This window comes from Oculina patagonica, chromosome 7 (assembly GCF_052425735.1).
Source record: "Oculina patagonica isolate OP01 chromosome 7, crgOcupat, whole genome shotgun sequence".
Classification (NCBI taxonomy): Eukaryota; Metazoa; Cnidaria; class Anthozoa; order Scleractinia; family Oculinidae; genus Oculina; species Oculina patagonica.
The window spans coordinates 20,573,992-20,593,016 of record NC_135764.1 but is presented as its reverse complement, the minus strand read 5'-3'; the positions used below and the strand labels follow the sequence as shown (position 1 = coordinate 20,593,016).

Here is a 19,025-nt window from a genome sequence, read left to right as displayed (position 1 = left end):
ATCATATAAGAGGACCCAACCGGTATCTGGGAGGCCATGGGTTCGATTCCCGTCGGGGACTCAGAATTTTTCTTTGTCCCAAGCTCGTGTCATGTTGAATACTTCATCTTCATTATTTATTACCGAGCTTAAAATTTACCATATTTATTATTTACTACAAAATTGATGATTTCTTTGCTTATCCTAGCAGTATGCAGTATGCAGGACGCGTGTCACATAACAACCTAGTAAAATGGCCCAGCTCACCATGCGTCTCTCGTAGCTCAGTTGGTTAGAGCGCCCAACCAATCGCCCAACCGATCCGGGAGGCCATGGGTCAGAATTTTTCTTTGTCCCATGCTCGTGTCATGTTGAACATATATCATCTTCATTATTTATTACCGAGCTTAAAATTTACCATCTATCTTATTTACTACGGTATTCAGTACTAACACGTCCAAATACACCTGCCCTGCACTCTAGGCAGTACCCAACTATATACCGTAAAATTCCGGTTATAAGCCCTGGGCTTATACAACTTCGTAAGGGATTTTGGGTGGGCTTATAAGCGGAGGGGCTTATATCTGGGAGGGCTTATAAGCGGAATAAAAAAATCGTTTCGAAATGAGTCACAGAAGTGTTGATCGAAATACGTTTTTAAGTTAAAAACGCACAAAAAAGCGACATTTAGCCCTGTTCAGTACTGTCATCCGGAATAGGGGGGCTTATATCCGCGGGGCTTATAATCGGATGTATTTTTTTGTGTCCAGGTTGACGGACCTATTGCCGGGGCTGCTTATAAGTGGAATTTTACGGTATGCAGACCGAATGAGAAAAGATCCTCCAACACCAAAGTTTACCAGTACTTTGAATTGCAAAAATAAAAAAACGTAGGATACATTAAGGAAAATTTGTACGGTTGTGACTAGGGATTTTACCCTTACAGATGTGATCTAGGGGGAAGCCGGTGATACCGGTTTGTGCAGAAGGCCGTCAGGTGTGTTGTAACCTGAAATCATGCCCTCCTCCCTACTACTCCTCCCTCTTTCGTCTTTACAAGGGAAAAAACGCCTGATCGTTAGGTGTGTTGTTGTAGATGCCGGCGCGCGTGGGATTACGTTTCTTGCATTTTCTGTGTGGTAAAAATACGTTTAAGGAAAATATTTTCAAACGTGAAAGGTTTAATAATCTATCATTCTGCAGGTGAATGACAAAATTTAACAGACGCCCCTTCAAACAGCAGCAAACAGAGACAAACAGACGCCTCCTTTCAGGTGGCAAAGTGGCCAGATAATTTTCGCCCGGGGCAGACCTGAGCCAGTGGTAGACTGGAACTAGTTTACAGCTGGTAACCGCTGATTGGTCAAGCCGTAAAAACGTGGCCCTTGATTCCAAAATGGAGGTCGAACTTAGGGAAGCGTCTGGCTCGAAAGATAGGAAAATTAACAATACAGAGGGAAAAACGCAGACAATAGGCTGGCAATCCTTGTTAACTTTCACCATCCTTTCGTTGGCGTGGCTGGTGGGTTTCGCAAGCCGGCTTTTTGCTGTGATACGGTTTGAGAGCATTATACACGAGTTCGATCCATGGTAAGTAATTGTCAAGCGGCTTTTTTCATTTTCAACCTTTCTCATCTTCTCTTTCAATGCTCTGCTTCAGAATGGACTTTTTCTTCAATAAAATTCTACCTGAAGTCTTGCAATTCAAAAACAAGAAAGCCTCTTTGCCTAAATTTACAGACCTGGTCAGATGTTTTTAAATTTTTGACATTTTAAAATTAAGCTTAAACTTCAAATCTTCATTGATTTTATTCAAAAGAAAAATTGGCGTGATATTATCTAAAATATCGAGCTTAGACCACTGCAGATTTCTAGCCTTAAGTGATTTTTTTATTTTTGTTTCAACCGTCAATATTCGCCAAGTTAAACTTCACGCAGTTTTTCTCAAAATCCTTTCAGTTTTACACAATGTGCATATGGCGGCAGTTTCCCTAGCTGTGTGTTGTCTTGGACACGGGCGATCGGGAAGTGCTAGCTTGTTAATTAGTTGCCGTGGATCTAAGAACGTTTTTTATGTCGTGACTGCTGCATTCACGTTTATTTGTCTTTAAATTTGGGAAATCAAGCGAAAGGGTACTATTATTGAAAGCGAAATTTGAAAGGTGTTTTTTTTTAAAAAGTGGCTTAAACAAAAGTTTTATTAAACGATACTATCAAAAGTACTAACAATATAATTTTTACCGTTGCAAAAGGCCTTTAATAACATTTTTATTTTTTTCAAGTAAAATATATACAAGCTTTAGTATAGGTTTATAACACCCCACCCTACACCCCAGGAATTGTTCTTTTGTTCAGAGATTTCCCAAACCTGGTGATTAAGATTTTGCAATAATGCAAAAGATTTTATCTGTTTGAAATAATAAATCTTAAAATTTTTAATTTTAGTTAATTTTTTTTAGAATACATTCATTTTTTTAAAATAATTATAAATTTTAACATGAATGTTATTTTAGTAGATAACTTTAAAAAATATTTTATCACTGGGACAAATAATGTATTTATTCAGCTGCTGTAAGGAAAGGGACAAGATTAATTCCTTCCTTTTCAATTGCCACACTTATGTGTTTTATGTTTTTTAAAGGATTACCGGTAGTTCTAAAATTTGCATTTACAACAGGATTTAGTGAGATCTAAACAGATGTTCGAGTGGTTTTTGTTGTGGTTTTCTTTGGGATCTGATAGAGATACAAAGGTTAAAAACTAGCAGAATATTCACAGTTCCATATTTTTAAAGATCATTTCTACTCATGTAATTTTCTTGTTTTTATATACAACCAGAAGTTTTGCCACGAAGATCATTAATTTTGTGAACATTGTGAATAATTATGTGTCATGACACACACATACAGAGGCTTGAAGAACTTCTATTTGCAGCCAGTAGTGTTTTTTTTTTTTTTTATTTAAAAATTTCTTTTCCCAAAAAAAAAATATTTTAAAAAAAAAAAAAACAAAAAAAAAAAAAAAAAAACCACGCAATAAAAAATAAAAGCAAAAAAAAAAAAATAAAAAAAAGAGGGGGCAGCTTTATAGTGAGAACTATTACTAGTCTTTAATGGCCTAGCATATATTGAGATCAGGTTGAACAGGAATAAAATACAATATTTGATTTCTGGCCAATAGATTTATAAAATGTGCAGCAGTAAAATATAACAAAAGTTATAAATGTTTGCAATATATGAAAAGCTTAAGCTAAGAAAGTATTTTTTTTGTCAAGTATAGTCAAACCTCTCCTTGCAAATACCTCTATACTACGAACACCTCCCTGTCAGGGACAGTTCACTTGGTCTGAACGACACAAAAGTGCAGATTAATTCTACTTCCATAAAACAGAAACCGCCAAAATAGAAACACTCTTCTTTGTCCCTTTGGTGTTCGTATAAAGAAGTTTGACTGTATATATGAGGCTAGATTTAACTTGTCATCTTTTCCTCTATAGGTTCAACTATCGTTCCACACATCATCTTGTTTCCCATGGCTTTTACAATTTTTTGAATTGGTTTGATGAGAGAGCATGGTACCCATTGGGCAGGATCGTTGGAGGAACTGTAAGTCAATGTCTGCTTATTTTTACACGTAAATAATGTTAATAGTTAACATTGTACATATAACATTTTTAAAAAGCAAAAGTGTATTCAGAGTGCTAAAGGTGTTTTTGTTTTATAAGATGCTTATTGCATATGACTTATATCAACACATGATTTTGTAGTGCATTTCTTGCCAAACAATAAATTTATGACACTGTGACAACAATCAAGTCTAGGAATATGTAGCTAAATATTAAAATCACATTTCGATACAATTGGATTCTTAAAAGAAGAATTATCCTAATTATTTATTGTTGATTGGTGTATGAGATAATATCTCCACCGTGTGGCTCTTCACTTCTCCAAACCTAACTAACCATAAAAAAAGAATATACAGTCATATATCTTAATTCTTTTCTTTTTGTCAGGTTTACCCAGGCTTGATGTTGACATCAGCATCAGTTCACTGGATCCTTAACACACTCAATATCACAGTGCATATCAGAGATGTGTGTGTTTTTCTGGCTCCTATGTTTAGGTTAGTTCCATTTTGATCAGAAGAACTATCAAAGCTCTTGTTAGTGACCATCCTTTGAATTTGAAAAAGTGGTGGTAGCTAGAGCTGGTTGTTTAGTATGAGAATGAGCTCTCTGAAGCGACAACTCCCTAAATCAATAGGAGCTGGTTACTTATCAGAGCCTTGAACGTAAAACTTTTTACCTCAGTCTCAGGGTAAGGTTAAGGTGGCTGAATACAGTTTTTACGTGGCTCAATAGCGCGCGCTACGATTTTCTGCCTGACGTCAACATTGCTCGCGCGGGCTAAAATTGCGCTAGGAACTCTAAACAAAACGAAAAAGAGTTCCAGTTCTTTAACCGCGCTTGAGCAAATTTGTATACAAGAGAAAACTTTAAAATACTTTCATATAGGTCTTTAAACCTGGTAGGGAAACAATACAACAAAAAAGGTAGATAAAAAACCGACAGAGGAGTTTTAATTCTGTCTTTCATAATCGCTCGCAACGCATGGCGTCATATAAGCGCGCGCTCGCACACGCAATTCGATTCTCTTCGGAGGTCGTAAAAGCCAGATTTTGATCCAGATTTTCTCGAAAACCTACCGTACAACCTATTATGAAACTTTCACAATTAATTTTAAGGGGTGAACCACGTCCACAGCCAAAATTTTAAAAAAATGTGTAAGACAATTTTGAGCTATTTTAAAATTCGGCAAAATATCACATATTTCTTTTCTGCGAGAAATCTGTCTTACGGATTTTTCTATTATTTTGCATGAATGTTTAATCAGAGCCAATGTCTAATCTCTGAAATTTTGAGGTAGGGTCGTACGGGTAGATTTTGAGAAAAACGACGTTTTAACTACAAGTGCTAGTCCCCTCTTAAGCGCTCGGCCGTTCATTTTAGCTGTTTATTGGCATTTTTTATTTTCCAAATGTCGCATATGATGGTTTTAGGATGTAACAAACATTAAAAAGAGAAAGATAAAACTTTTCTTGAGATTCTACAAGAGAGTTAAAAGTTGGACTGATTTTCCCTCTCAAAACTGTATTAGGCCACCTTAAAGTAAAGCCTGCCGTCCAGCCAAGTGGCTCATCAGGCCAGAGCTTATTCTACATTCTATACATTAAGTGGTTAGAAGTATTTCTAGCCGCTAAATGCTACCCAAACTGGGATAAGCTCTGGCAGCATGTGCTGCTTGGCATGAGGCTTAGCTTTTTTTTGTTTAAATGATAACCCATTAGATCAAGAGAAGATTGGACTCAATTTGTCTAAACTCCAACTAGACTTTGAAAAGGTGTGTGCATGTCTTGCTTCAATAGTGCTCAATATCTGTAGTCAATTTTTTGTTTCTTCTGTTTTTCTTACTTAGTGGCCTCACAGCTATAGCAACATACTTGCTGACCAAGGAACTGTGGAATGATCGTGCTGGCCTCTTTGCTGCTTGTTTCATAGCGATTGGTAAGTAACCAGATTCTAAGACACATCTTGAATGATACCATTTGCCAAATTTTGTACTAGGCAATGTATGTGAACGGTTGTGTGTTATACTGATTGATTTCTGAATGTTATTCATTACTTAACAGTGCCTGGTTACATATCCCGCTCTGTGGCAGGATCTTATGACAATGAAGGGATAGCCATTTTTGCATTACAGTTCACATATTTCCTATGGGTAGGTATTCAATATACAATGTATATTTTTAAGAGTTTTGATGGCTGTACGCACAATTTTCATTTACCTTTTTGGTGAAAGGGTCCCCAGAGGTGAAGAAGAATGGGTATATGGACTGTAATAGCTCTGACAAAGCTGTTTTGTTATGTAGCAACCAGTCATAGATACTGCTTTTCTGCCAAAAATGACAAATACTGCAATGCCAGAAAAATTAGGGAAATAACACTGACAATGTCCTGGTAAACCCCCATAGCTGGCAGTTTCATTGCTGTGAGGGCAAAAAAATATCTTTTTTTACTATCTCTTACAAATGTGACTTTTGTTGGCAAAGTAGGAAGAACTATACCCTTTCATGAGTACAATGTACAGTACTTCGTCAGATTTCTTTTCTAAGTATTTTTTTTTTTGCTGAAACCTTTGCAGGTGAAGTCTGTCAAGACTGGTTCAGTATTCTGGGCTGCATGTACCAGCTTATCTTACTTCTACATGGTAAGTTAATTCCTTTTGTATGTCAGCAATAATTTTATTGTTGTATTCAAATGTATACTTGCCTTCCCCTTTCCCTTTTTGGCTGTTTGTGATTGAAGAGTGTTTTTTTAAGTTTACTGTTAATGTCTAATTTAACTTTCAGGTGTCAGCATGGGGTGGATATGTGTTCATAATCAACCTGATTCCTCTTCACGTCTTTTTCCTGCTCCTCATGGGAAGGTTCTCATTCAAGATTTATGTTGGTAAGTATTTTCCTGTTTGTGTACTTTCATACGTAGGGACAGATTTCTTTCAACAAAGGACTCCAAACATGACCAGACAAAAAAAAAAAACACTTGCACATTAGCCAGCACCATTGTAATCTTTATTTTGCAAAAAACTACATTGGTACAGCATGAGTTATGTACGAAATATAAAATTTAGTTTTTTTGTCCTTTCAATTAAAATATTTATTCACCACTAATTATTGTACTTTACTTATTTGTTGTTGTCTTGTTCACTGACAACTTACTGACTGTCTGACTGGCTGACTTACCAATTCTATTGTGCCATTTTCAGCATACACAACTTTCTTCATCATGGGACTCCTTATGTCTATGCAAGTACCTTTTGTCGGCTTCCAGCCAATCAGAACAAGTGAACACATGGCTGCGGCAGGTTTGTTGTTGTTGATATTAACAGTCCCACTGGGGTCAACACTGCAGCTTAAGATTTAATTTTTTTAGATCAAGATATTTTAAGCACAGTTTTGTTGTAACTACATGCAAGTTGTTTATTCTTGTGTGATTGTAACTGTATTTTCTTTTGGTTGTTTTCAGGCACATTTGCCCTACTGCAAGCCTATGCATTCTTGGTCTACTTGAGAAGTAAAATATCCTGGACTGATTTCAAGAACATTTTTGTTTTTGCTGTCGTAGCTGTAGCTGGTGTAGTGTTTATTGGTGTCATTTTCCTCACATATGCTGGTATGTTTTACCTCACAATGATTTTACCCCCACGCACTTACAGTAATTGATGCATGTACTTACTAACAAATGTTTGCACATTTTTTGAAAACACCAACGAAATAAGAGATAAAAATATTTTGAGAAATTATCAAGCAATGCTCAGCACTTGGTTATCCACAGTGACCTTAGCTTATCATCTGTAAGAACCTTTTCTTGGTGAAGGTACCTGCTTAAATTTTGGCCTTTGAAGTTACACTGACAGTAACCCTAATGGTTCGTATGTTATCCTCTGGATTAGTTCTGGTCCAGATCTGTTTAGGGTCAACACTGGAAAAACTTATTAGGCATTCCATGTTTCTTTTTCATTAGGTTATGTTGCACCATGGAGTGGAAGATTTTATTCTCTCTATGATACTGGGTGAGTAATTTTTTTAAAGTATACTCATGCTATGAAAAAGAAGAAAGTTCAAAGGGAATAAACATTTTACAATCTAAGCTTAGTGTCAAGATAATTACTTGCATTTGCCTTGCCATCTTAGTTTAAAAATTTACAATTATACATGTAGCTACTACACTTGTCACATAATGGTTCATAATTGGTTGTGGTGGTTTTTGCTTAATGAGTGACGTACAGGCCCGCAAATGATCCCGACCCGCAAATGATCCCGGGACTATAAATGATCCCCAAATTGGACCGCAAATGATCCCAAAATTGAACTGCAAATGATCCTCGGACCGGAAACAGTCGCCTAACCGTAAATGTTGGATATGCGTGGACTAAAGAATTTGGACAGGGGATTTACTCCCGGGGGGGGCACTCCCATATATGAGCTATATAGGTATGTGCCGCTGTGAAGGGTAGGGTTTTCAAGCAGTTTAGTCTGGGATAGGGTTAAGAAATCAAAAAGTTTTGGTCTAGAAAAGGGTAGCATTTGCCGGAAAACTGATCTGTGTTATGACGAATTTAGTCCAGAATAGGAATAGAAACTCAGAAGAGAAAGAGGCTTTCCTAAACGTAATTAAAATCATCGCAGCATCGTTGTTGACAGATGGTTTTCCATTAAAACACTGATAGTGATACAGTTCTAAAAAATGCAAGTCTGGGATAGGGTAGGGATTTACGGTGTCTAGTCTGGTATAGGGTTGCAAAAATCAGCTGAACATGGTCTGGTATAGGGCAAGGGCTTCAAATTCCCAGCGGCACACCCCCGCCCAAAAATATACAGGGTGCCCCCCCCGGGGATTTACTAAAGTACCGTATTTTCTTGATTAAACGCCGGGCCCCGAATAAACGCCGAGTCTCCAAGCTGTATTTGAAAATAAACCCCTTTAACATTTATTTAAAAAGTAATATGCTTTGGAAATGATGCCTACATATATGGCTGTTTTAAATAGTGAATGAAAATTATTTCTTAGAAATATAGAGCTTGAACAAACTGCTTGAATCAAATAAACGCCGGCTCTATTGGGCCAAGTTTGAAAATACTAAATTCAAAACCACAACTGTATCAATATAGCTGATAAATATGCTCCGATTAGTAACCTAAAACGTGACATAAAGTTTAACAATCCAACCAACAGAAATATGAACTCTCTCCAATCAAGGGATGATTTATTTGCGGCGAAATGCTTTAATTAAGCTGATAGCCATTCACACGCAGTCACGCAGCGTTCATAGCGACATTATAAATGTCTAGACGTATAAAAGTGTGGAAGAAAGTTGAGTTTTGTTGCTGATTTCTATCATATCGATCTCCGACACTTGTTATCGAGCTACTCTTTTTCGAAATCTGTGGTTATTTTTTTCTTTAAATGTCTTCATGATCATCAAGTCACTGAAATAAATTCTGACACAGGCAACTAAAAATTCTCTCAAAAACTGACTTCATTTTCGCGTAGCTTTCAGTACAGATTAATTGACAGTAAGAAATTTGCACGTGCAAAAGTTGACAGCTCTATGCGTGCGGTATGCAAATAAATTTACTCAGAGACGCTGTAACCGTTTACTGTATTTCATTTTATATTTGCAAGAACGAATTGTGAAGGAAAATGTGTTTTCAAATAACGGTTTCAAAATCTGTCATAAACTCCAAAATTCGCACGTAGAAATTTTGTGCGCTTCCAAGGAAAAGGAGGCTCGTGTCTACCAAGGCAGCATTGTACAGGAAGTGGCTTTAGACAGCAGAGGCGTCTTCGAAGATTCATGTTTATTTTTTAGGTGTGTTTTCTAAATGAAAAACTTAGATGGTCACATGTTAATTTTGTTATTTCGCGCGTTATTTTCACCGCTTTTATTCGTTGCGTTTTATAATGCCTGAGGCACTTGGTCTTTTATAAAAATACATCCATAGACGATTCATAAAGTCCACGCCATTCCAAGTGTTCTGTTGTATCATTTACACAAATCATTTCCGGTACTGGGATCATTTGCGGTCCAATTTGGGATCATTTGCGTTCCCGGGATCATTTGCGGGCCGGGATCATTTGCGGGCCTGTACAGTGAACAGTGCTTTTAGTAAAGCATCAATAGCTGATGAAAAGCATCTGCTCCTGCGCTCTACTTCACCTAGAGAAGTTGGCTACTCCCCCCCCCTCCTTATTGAAACCCCTGGGTGAAAAACAAAAATTTGCTTTATAAATTTCTTTGAATGTTTTTTTCTCCAGATATGCAAAGATTCACATTCCAATCATTGCGTCTGTCTCTGAACATCAGCCTACCACATGGGTGTCATTCTTCTTTGATCTTCACGTCTTGATCTGCACTTTTCCTGCTGGCTTGTGGTTTGTGGTCAAGAAAATCAATGACGAAAGAGTCTTTGGTGAGGATGAGTGGACTGTTTGGTTTCAGAAAATATCCATGCCAACCCCACACAAGATTATTTTAAATTTTGAGGGGTGGGGCCTCATAAGAAAAAAATTAAAAAGAATGTATCAAGCTTTAGAATTTCCAGAGGGGTGGAAGGGTCAAACCAAAAAACCTTCCATGGGGCGGTAAGGATATTTTCTGAAACAACACGGTGTGTTTCTGGTTTCTCCGATTTTTTTTCTTGTTCCATTAATTTTTTTCTAATTTTTTAAACTTACTGTAAAAATGGTGTTTTTAGGATTAAAAATTCATAAAAAAAATTAATGGAGCAAGAAAAGAAAAATCTGAGACACCATTTATTAGACCAATATATGTAGATTAAATTCCACATAAAATTAAGGCTCATGTAAAATGTGTTCTCAAATAAACTTAATGTTGCGCAACATCATAATTGCAAACAAATGCTGATGTTGCTTATTATGGTCTATGTGATCAAACCAAAAGCCAAAAATACCATCTTTGTTTAATAAGCTTTCAGAAAATATACACTTTATTGGGGTTACCATTGATGGTTTGCACACAATTTCACTGGGAACGAAAACGCCAATTTTCCTTCAGTGATACCTTAAGAAGTCTTATTGAATCATAGAATTCTTTCTACTAATTTAATTCATATTATGAATAAATTGAGCATTTCTTGTACATATTTCCTGAATTAAATTGAGCACACATAGCCAGTGAGAGCGTTACATAACTATAGATTAATTCTGTGTGCTTTATTCCACTGCAGTTGTCCTGTACGCCACAACAGCTGTGTACTTTGCTGGTGTAATGGTTCGTCTCATGCTGACCTTGACTCCAGTCGTATGCATCTTGGCAGCCATTGCTTTCTCTGTAACTTTGGATAACTACCTTGTCGATGATCGGCCATCTGAAAACAAGGAGTCTGAAGTTGTGTCAGCTGACGCAGACAGTAGTAGTGAGGAAAATGACAAGAAAAAGAGGAAGGATCTTTATGATAAGGTATGTGTGACCTTGTTGGTTACCTTAAACATTCAACTCCTTTTTGTATTTATGTGTGGGTGGGTGGGTTGAACTTGAGTGATGTTGTTTGCAGATGGTGTTTGCCGTACACTGTTGTTTCTGTTTGGCCATTAAGGCATGAGCTTCTTTTTGCTTTTATCCGTCCCAACAATATTGCAAAGATTAATTTAAATCTAATTTGGTATTCTTGAACTTTTCACCACACAAGTAAGACACAATAATCTATCACGAGTTGAGTATGATGCCCTCAGATAACATGAGTTCCATAAGGAACTCACTACACAAGTAAGAAAGGATTATGTAGCACAAGGTCAATATGGTGCCCTCAGATGACGCACGTTCCATAAGGAACTTACCACCTGGGTTAGACAAAAATAATTAATAATCTACCATGAGGTCAATGTGATACCCTCAGATGATGTGAGTTTCATAAGGAACTCATCACCAAAAATAGACAGAATAATCTACCACAAGCTCAATGTGATGCCCTCAGATGACTTGAGTTCCACGAGCAACTTGCCACCCGGGTTAGACAGAATAATCTACCATGAAGTCATGCAATGTGATGCCCTCAGATAACGTGAGTTCCAGAAGGAATTCACCATCAAAGTAAGACAGAATAATCTAGCACGAGGTCAATATGATGCCCTTAGATATTGTGAGTTCCATATCGGGTACTCTCACTGTGCAAAGAAAGTCCTGTTTGATAGTACGAGACTAGGACCTACGTCTAGGAACTTCCCTGTCAGGCTTGTGGATTTTACCCATTACATGTACCTGCACAATGGGCAAGTAACATTAATTTCTGGAATTTACTTGGCAGATTAAGACTAAAGTACATTTAAGCCCACTGAGAAAGGCCTTCAGTCTAGCACACAATAGTTCCAATTGCATGAAGCAAGCTGGAAAATCAATCTTCTTTGCACCCTGGACTGCCTCTAAAATGGTGCTAGTTGATGTGGCTGTGCATTGTCAAATGTTACTCCAACTTAACTACATATACGTATTTCAAACCAGAACAGTGACATTTAATATTGTCATTTAAACTTGCCAAAGATCAGTCACAGAAATCAGTGCCTTTTGTCTTTTACGAGCTTTCTTAAATTGCTTTTCTCACCAGCCTGGCAAAAAGAAATCTCAGAACAACACGAAGCAGGAAGAAGTAGAAAAAGAGGAAGATGGTGGAATGATTGGAGCCAATCTCAAGGGCATGGTGGTCATGTGTATAGTAATGATGCTGATGATGTTTGCTGTACACTGTACCTGGGTAACCAGTAATGCCTACTCCAGTCCCTCAGTTGTGTTGGCGTCTACTAACTATGATGGGTAAGACTAATCCTTTGTCTTGTTTAGCTCAATTTCTTACCAGCTGATAGGAAAAACCGTGTGACATATAAAACAACAGTCAGTCACATAGCAGAAGAAAAACACAGCAACCTAACTTAACGTCCCCTCTCTAATAATTCTATCTGGAGGTTTTATTTTTTAAATAAGCCCTCTCCCACACACCTACCCTTGGGTGTTAAATCATGACAATCTATGAACAAGGCAACAATGTAATTTTTGCTTTTCAAGACATTCAACCACCACATAACTTATTATTGTTGATATTTTGTGAAAATGTCCTATCAAACAGCACTAAAACACTAAAAAGTCCACTTTATTTCTTTTGTGTGTACAATGTACCCTAACTCATCTATGATTTGATGTGATAAAAGCTCTAACCCCCGAGGGAGTTATAAGTTTCCTTGGTTTCTCTCTACAGGAGTCGAAACATTTTAGATGATTTCAGAGAAGCGTACTTCTGGCTAAGACAGAATACAGATGACAATGCAAGGTGTGTAATTTGATTTGTCAACTACTACATAATTTAAACTGACTTCACTTTTTAGCTTAGATAGTATTTCTAACAACCCACCCCTTTGTCTTTGTTCACTTTGAATCTAGATTATGACATTTTTGTGATAGAAGACTCACAGAAACAACGTGAAAAGTTTAGTCTCATTTTTACTCGTGAATGCATAATGAACGATTATAGTGGGGAAGTTGGGCCATCCATCCTTCCATCCTTAACATTATGCAAATTAGGTATGCTCAAGGGCGCTTTCTGAATTTCGTTTCCCTCGGCTGTGAATAAAAATACAGCTTTACAAAGGTATTATTTAGGAATAAGTGTAGAAAATACTTCACCCCTGTAAATGAGAAACAATAGTTTCCCAAATGATGAAATATTGCCTTTTCTTATATAATAATCGCGAACATTCGGAAACGATGACCAGTGACTTTATGTATGTGTTATTAAAAGACTGGGAAGGTTAGAGCACGGCACGATTTATTAAAGGATAATCAGTAAAAGAGTAACGAAACTCTATACAAGACAAATATGTATATAATATCTGTGCATTCACGAGTAGGTCATAGACCTCTTTGATTTAAAGTTGTAATCCATGTCTATCCAAGCGAACCACAGCCAAAGATGTTTATTAACAGTTTCAGTGTTTAAATACAGCAAAAAATTATTGTTAATGAAAATGGACCATTACTTTTAGATATCTTTGGACAAGATTTTATATTTTGGCTGTTCAATAAATAAATGTGTTAATATCCCTGACAAAGCCCCTTAAAGTCTTTTAATAAAAGTTATTGTCTTTACTTCAGGGTGATGTCTTGGTGGGATTATGGATATCAGATTGCTGGCATGGCCAATAGAACGACACTTGTGGACAATAACACTTGGAATAACAGTCATATAGCACTGGTATGGACATAGAGAAATAAAATATACAAAATTAACGATAAGTTGCTAAACGAGAACAGCCTCAGCTTGTCCAGCAGGCTCAGGAGCAAATTGTTTGAGCAAAGTAAGGAGGGTGTGGGCCATCACTGATGCTATCAATGTTACAAACCGAATATGGCTAACGTTCAAACTCGTGTAGCAAAGAAAAAACTAAAAACTTTTATTTGGGTGTTTTAAAGACTAAGGGTTAGTGTCAAACTAGAAAAAGAAGGAGCCTGGTGTTATCAAGATTTGAATCTGATTTGCAACGAAGAACATGTGTTCTTTTAACTTAAGTTTGCCTTGTGGGAGTCTTGTTGGAACTATCTCAGTGGTTAGTACGCTGGACAGCCTGGATTACAGGTCGAGAGCTCTGTTTGAGCCTGGGTTAGGGTCATTTTGCGTGCTCATGGGGAAGACACTTCTCTAATTAGGTTTTTAAATCTCTACCCAGGAGAACATATGGGTACCACTAACCAGCGACTTTTTAAGCCAAACTGCTAGACGCTTAACCAGCTCCAGCATGTTGAGCTACTGGGCTTTGAAAAGTGGCCTTGTAAGCCTTTCACATTTGATTTTCAGGTTGGGAAAGCCATGTCGTCCAACGAGACAGCAGCATACAAGATCATGAAGATGCTGGACGTGGATTATGTGCTGGTTATATTCGGTGGTGTGATTGGTTACTCTGGTGATGATATCAACAAGTTCCTGTGGATGGTCAGGATCGCAGAGGGCGAGCATCCTCAAGAAATCAAGGTTAGTCAACACATAATTCTCTTAACAGTTTGCCGAAATTTTGGACGATTCTCTTTCGGATATTTTAGTTGATGTTTTTTATACTAATGCCGTTAATAAAAACTGACTGTGTACCTGTGTAGTTGGAGAGAGGTTCCAGCAAGAGCATTTATATCTTCTTACTAGTTTTTCAGTCCTGGAAAAGTATGGAAAAGGAAGTGGGTCTTTGGGAACAGTCTCGGGTTTAGTGCACAGTTACTTTGTAGGTGTTAATTGAATTCTGCGTCAGTTAGCTAAATTCTTGTTCCGAGGAATGTGAATTTACTTATTACACCAAGCCTGGAAAATGCAGAAACTATAATTTTCTCTGCAAATACGATATATGAGCCCCGTAATTAGAAGTCCAAATGTGACAGCTATATACTTTTCAAGAATACCCCAGGTCCACGACTGATTTATTATCGCAAGTTACGACATGTTAGGGCTTTTTTGGCGCCCAGAGATGGATTAGGATTTGTTCTCCAAACCCGCCTTTTACCCCATCCTCGACTCCTCATTCTCTTTCCAATTCTCTCTCTTCTCCCTCACATCGGAAGCTACCTGTTTAACACAGCTGTTATATGATTTGTTGTAGGAGTCAGATTACTTCACACCTCAAGGCGAGTTTCGTGTGGACTCGGCCGGTTCACCCATCTTGTTGAACTGTCTCATGTACAAGATGTGTTACTATCGCTTTGGAGAGTTGCAGGTAAACCTCATAAACTTGTTAGCCGGATAGTAAGTGCAGGTTTAGACGCCCCTACTGAAAAAATCTGAAAAATTTTCTTGCGGAAAAAAATTCCACTGCATTGTAACTGAAGATTTAGTAAAATGGAGTTCCAAGGTATTGGGAATTACTTATTGTAGAAAGACAATATTGCTTTGTGCCAGAATAATTGGTTCATGTTTCATACACTGTAAAATCTTTGAAATTTCCTGACTAAGATGCGCCCTTATATAAGAAAGCGTAGATACAAAGTTTATTTGTTCTCAGTCACTTTTCTGAATAACTTATATTAACGCTATAAAAACATGACGTTTCGGCGAAGACATGTCACCATTATCAAATGCAAATTTTACAAGGTACGGAACAATATTTATAGAAATGTAATATTTAATATTTGATATTTATTCTGAAATGTCTTTCAAAATCTTCCGTTATCAGAGTCACTTTTCTATAATGTATAATCTAGTGTGGTTAACTAACCTACAGTATGATGCAAGTGTGACCAGGAATGTGTCAATGCTTTGTTTAAATCAGTCGGACCAATTTCTGATTCTCTTCCGCTGATATAAACATAGTTAAAATTAATGATTGCTACTGAGAAATTTCAACACTGCAGGCTAAGGTCAGTTCTATGCGTGTGAAGCAAATGCTAACCGAAATTTCCCTTTTTTTTTCAGCTTGACTTCCGATCTCCGTCTGGTTTTGACCGGACTCGTAACGTAGAAATTGGAAATAAAAACTTCCAGTTAGAGCATTTAGAAGAAGCTTTCACTTCTGAGCATTGGCTAGTTAGAATTTACAGGTAAGCTTGCTTCCACAAAGAATGATTTCCTCATTCATTTCTGGTATGTCCTCAAGTCATTTGTAAATGTTGTATGTTACTGAGGCCTGTTTACGTGATACCGGAATGACTTTCATTCCGGAATGAGTTCATTCAATCCTCATATATTTCTCTGTATCTGTTTACATGATACCGGGACGAAATTTCGTTTCCGCACAAGTCGTTCCGGAATTAGTTTATTTCGGTATTCATTCCGGAATGAAACTTTCGTTCTGGAATGACATCTCATTCTGGTATCATGTAAGTAAAGAACGAATTTCCTTCCGAGATGAAACTGCATCTTACAAAACTGATGAAATATTTTTTATCTGCAGGGTTAAAGATTACGTGAATCGAGTCAAGAGTGGTGTACCTAAGAGAGCAACAAATTTAAAACCAAAAAGCAAATATATTCCCAGGCGGGTAAGTGTAATGTGATGTGTACAGTTCGTCTATCATAATTAAGATGCGATCATTTTTAAACAATTTCATAAAACTACAACTAGTCGTGGTTTGGTTAGCGTTATTCTTCCCGCACTTGCTAGCAGTCACATGCTTTCCCGCCTTTTTTTTACCGGTCACCTGTTTAACCTCCTTTGCCACTGCTCGCCTGTTTTCCCGCGCTCGCCACCGATCACGTGTTTTAACGCCGACTTCTTATTGGTTTGCTAACCTATTTGTTCCCTTAGCGATTCGCCCTGTGGTTGCTCTCGCTTTATGAATAAGTTTTAGCAATGTTGGTTCCGTTTACTCGTTGTAAGGATTTTTTTAGAAAATATATACGGCATGTTTTGGCGGACAGAATGTCCTGTTATTCCCATGTTAGCCTTTCATTAGATTGATGGTACATTCTAAGAAATGTCTTCTCGTATTCTTGGAAATTCACGGACTCCCTGATTTGCCCAGAGGTCTATAACAATGATGAAACATGCCACTAAGAATTGTTTCCTTCTGTGTTTGCTTTACAGAATAATAGGAAAGGATATATTAAAGACAAACTTAACGTAATTCAAGGCAAGAGGGTTCCACGAAAAGGAAAAAAGAAGAACAAAGCTAAGAAAGCCAAGAAAAGTACATAAGTGACTGGGCCTGTCATGTAAGACACAACAGTCATTCTCCGTGCTCAGAAAGGCGCGTGCGAGAATTCTGTCATTTGTAGACTAGATCCTGTTTTCAGTTGAAGTTGTTTTAGTAAGTATCACTCTTGTCATTAAAGTAATTTTAGATGCTTCAACAGTTTTGTGGAGGCGTGCTACGCTATCTTTTTGGAAAAAGGATTGCGTGACGCGCAATCCTCGGAGAAGAAGTTGCGCGAGGTACTTTGAAGAACGTTTGCGTTACATATAAACTGCAGTCTTAGTCTTTGTTTTATGTTGTTTCATTAGGCTTACGAATTTGAATTTAACTTCTCTAAAATAAGAAAGAACAAAGACTGAAAATTTTGAATTTTACTCTTAGCTTAACTGCATAAGTGTGCAGTTTTAAAAAAATTCAGGTTACTTCATTACGGCCGTTATTTTGATTGTCACGCAACGTTCGAGGAGCACTGCGTGACAATCCAAATAAATGGCTGAACATCAACGCTTTAGGGACGGACCATTATTTTCTTGGAGGGGGGCGGGGGATGAAAAATTTTCCTCTGCAAACCTTTTTTTTTTTTAGTTTATGCACTTCTTCAAACTTTTTTTCGAAATTCTTACTATTTTTTGTTATACATATCGCTTTTGCAAACAATTCATTTTGTCTTTCCAGGCCCTGCAAACAATTTTTTTAAATATTTTTCATCCGCCCTCCAAAAAAAATAATGGTCCGTCCCTTAGGAATCTTAAAATCTGCAGGAGTAATGAGTTTTAAGACTTAAACTGCCTCTATATAAAGTTTCTCAAGTCCCAGACTACAAATCCTAGTAATTTTTTTTATTGATTTATTTTTAATTTGGAAGTAAATGTACGGAATTTTGTCATCAGTAAAATGTCTACTATTAAAAAGAATTTTCTTTGTAATATTTGCTCGGAAACCCTTTCAGCCTTTAGTGTAACAGCTTATTTCTTATTTGAAGTCAGTTTGGGGTTAAGTTTTCATAGGCGTAAGAGTTGGGGAGGGGGCTCTCCACTTTCTTGGGTAAAATTTAATTTAAAGGTTTGCCAGTGTAAATGTAACTTAGAGTTGACAAACGTTAAACATAAAACTTGCTGTGGAGGTTCTTACACTCTCAGCTTGGTTACATTGTCTTACATTATAACTTCAAAACAACAATCAGCTTTATTGTTGTTATGGTTTTGTCACGTTGTGTGACGCCTTTTTTTTGTTGTCGCCAGGCAACGCTTGTTGCACGTCTTGTCACAGCGTAGCCTGTTCCAGGCTCTCGGTAGTTATGGGAGAGCGAATAACGCGCGCGGGTGAGCGAGGAAAAAATGAGGCGGCATTTTTCGCTTTCCCCTTCAACTACCGAGAGCCTGGAACAGGCTAGTCACAGCGTTGCGTGACGACACAAAAAACGACTACTAAAGAGTCTAGGAAATAGAAGATTCCGTTTTAGCTTTAAGAAATAGCGTAAAAGTGTACAGTTCGTATCCTTATGCTTGCTGTTTGTGTGTTATAAAGACGAGTTAGCCTTAATTTTTCTATTCTTTGAGCGAAGTAAGGTATCGATTGTACATTCTGCGTCCTTGAACCAAGTGTAAAATTAGTGTTACTGTAAGCGTTCGTGCTTTTAAGAAATAAAATTGAATTTCTAGGATACCTGTTGTTACTATAATCCTTTTGTGGTGGTTATTAGTTGATCTCCCACTTCCCGCCAAAACAGTCTCCATAAGCCTTACCATGAATCCCCCCTCCCCCACCCCGAAAAAAATGAAGCTCGCAAGACGCTGGGCCCTTATGGAG

At 37.4% G+C, this 19,025-nt stretch overlaps 1 protein-coding gene across 2 annotated transcripts; it reads left to right on the top strand.

Annotated features, from left to right (window-relative positions):
* The first annotated feature begins 1,349 nt into the window (after nucleotides 1-1,349).
* On the top strand, nucleotides 1,350-18,879 carry LOC144661516 (dolichyl-diphosphooligosaccharide--protein glycosyltransferase subunit STT3B-like). Of its 2 annotated transcripts, XR_013572296.1 has the most exons (21): nucleotides 1,350-1,569; nucleotides 3,476-3,584; nucleotides 3,992-4,101; nucleotides 5,454-5,542; nucleotides 5,668-5,756; nucleotides 6,180-6,245; nucleotides 6,388-6,487; nucleotides 6,804-6,902; nucleotides 7,064-7,210; nucleotides 7,562-7,610; nucleotides 9,857-10,011; nucleotides 10,789-11,021; nucleotides 12,163-12,368; nucleotides 12,808-12,879; nucleotides 13,701-13,800; nucleotides 14,401-14,574; nucleotides 15,188-15,301; nucleotides 15,997-16,121; nucleotides 16,475-16,562; nucleotides 17,108-18,486; nucleotides 18,616-18,879. XR_013572296.1 is itself a non-coding variant. In XM_078522302.1 (20 exons), exons 1-20 carry the CDS (start codon nucleotides 1,376-1,378, stop codon nucleotides 17,216-17,218), a joined length of 2,430 nt encoding a protein of 809 aa, XP_078378428.1. In that variant the 5' UTR covers nucleotides 1,350-1,375; the 3' UTR covers nucleotides 17,219-18,879. The 2 variants fall into 2 exon arrangements, 1 of the variants encoding a protein (XP_078378428.1); XM_078522302.1 differs by having other exon boundaries at nucleotides 17,108-18,879.
* The last annotated feature ends 146 nt before the right edge of the window (nucleotides 18,880-19,025 follow it).

Coding starts and splice junctions, on each gene's coding strand:
- LOC144661516 (XM_078522302.1), top strand. CDS start 1,376: ATGGAGGTCGAACTTAGGGAAGCGTCTGGCTCGAAAGATAGGAAAATT. Junction 5,543..5,667: donor TGCTTGTTTCATAGCGATTG/GTAAGTAACCAG, acceptor ATTACTTAACAG/TGCCTGGTTACATATCCCGC. Junction 10,012..10,788: donor CAATGACGAAAGAGTCTTTG/GTGAGGATGAGT, acceptor ATTCCACTGCAG/TTGTCCTGTACGCCACAACA.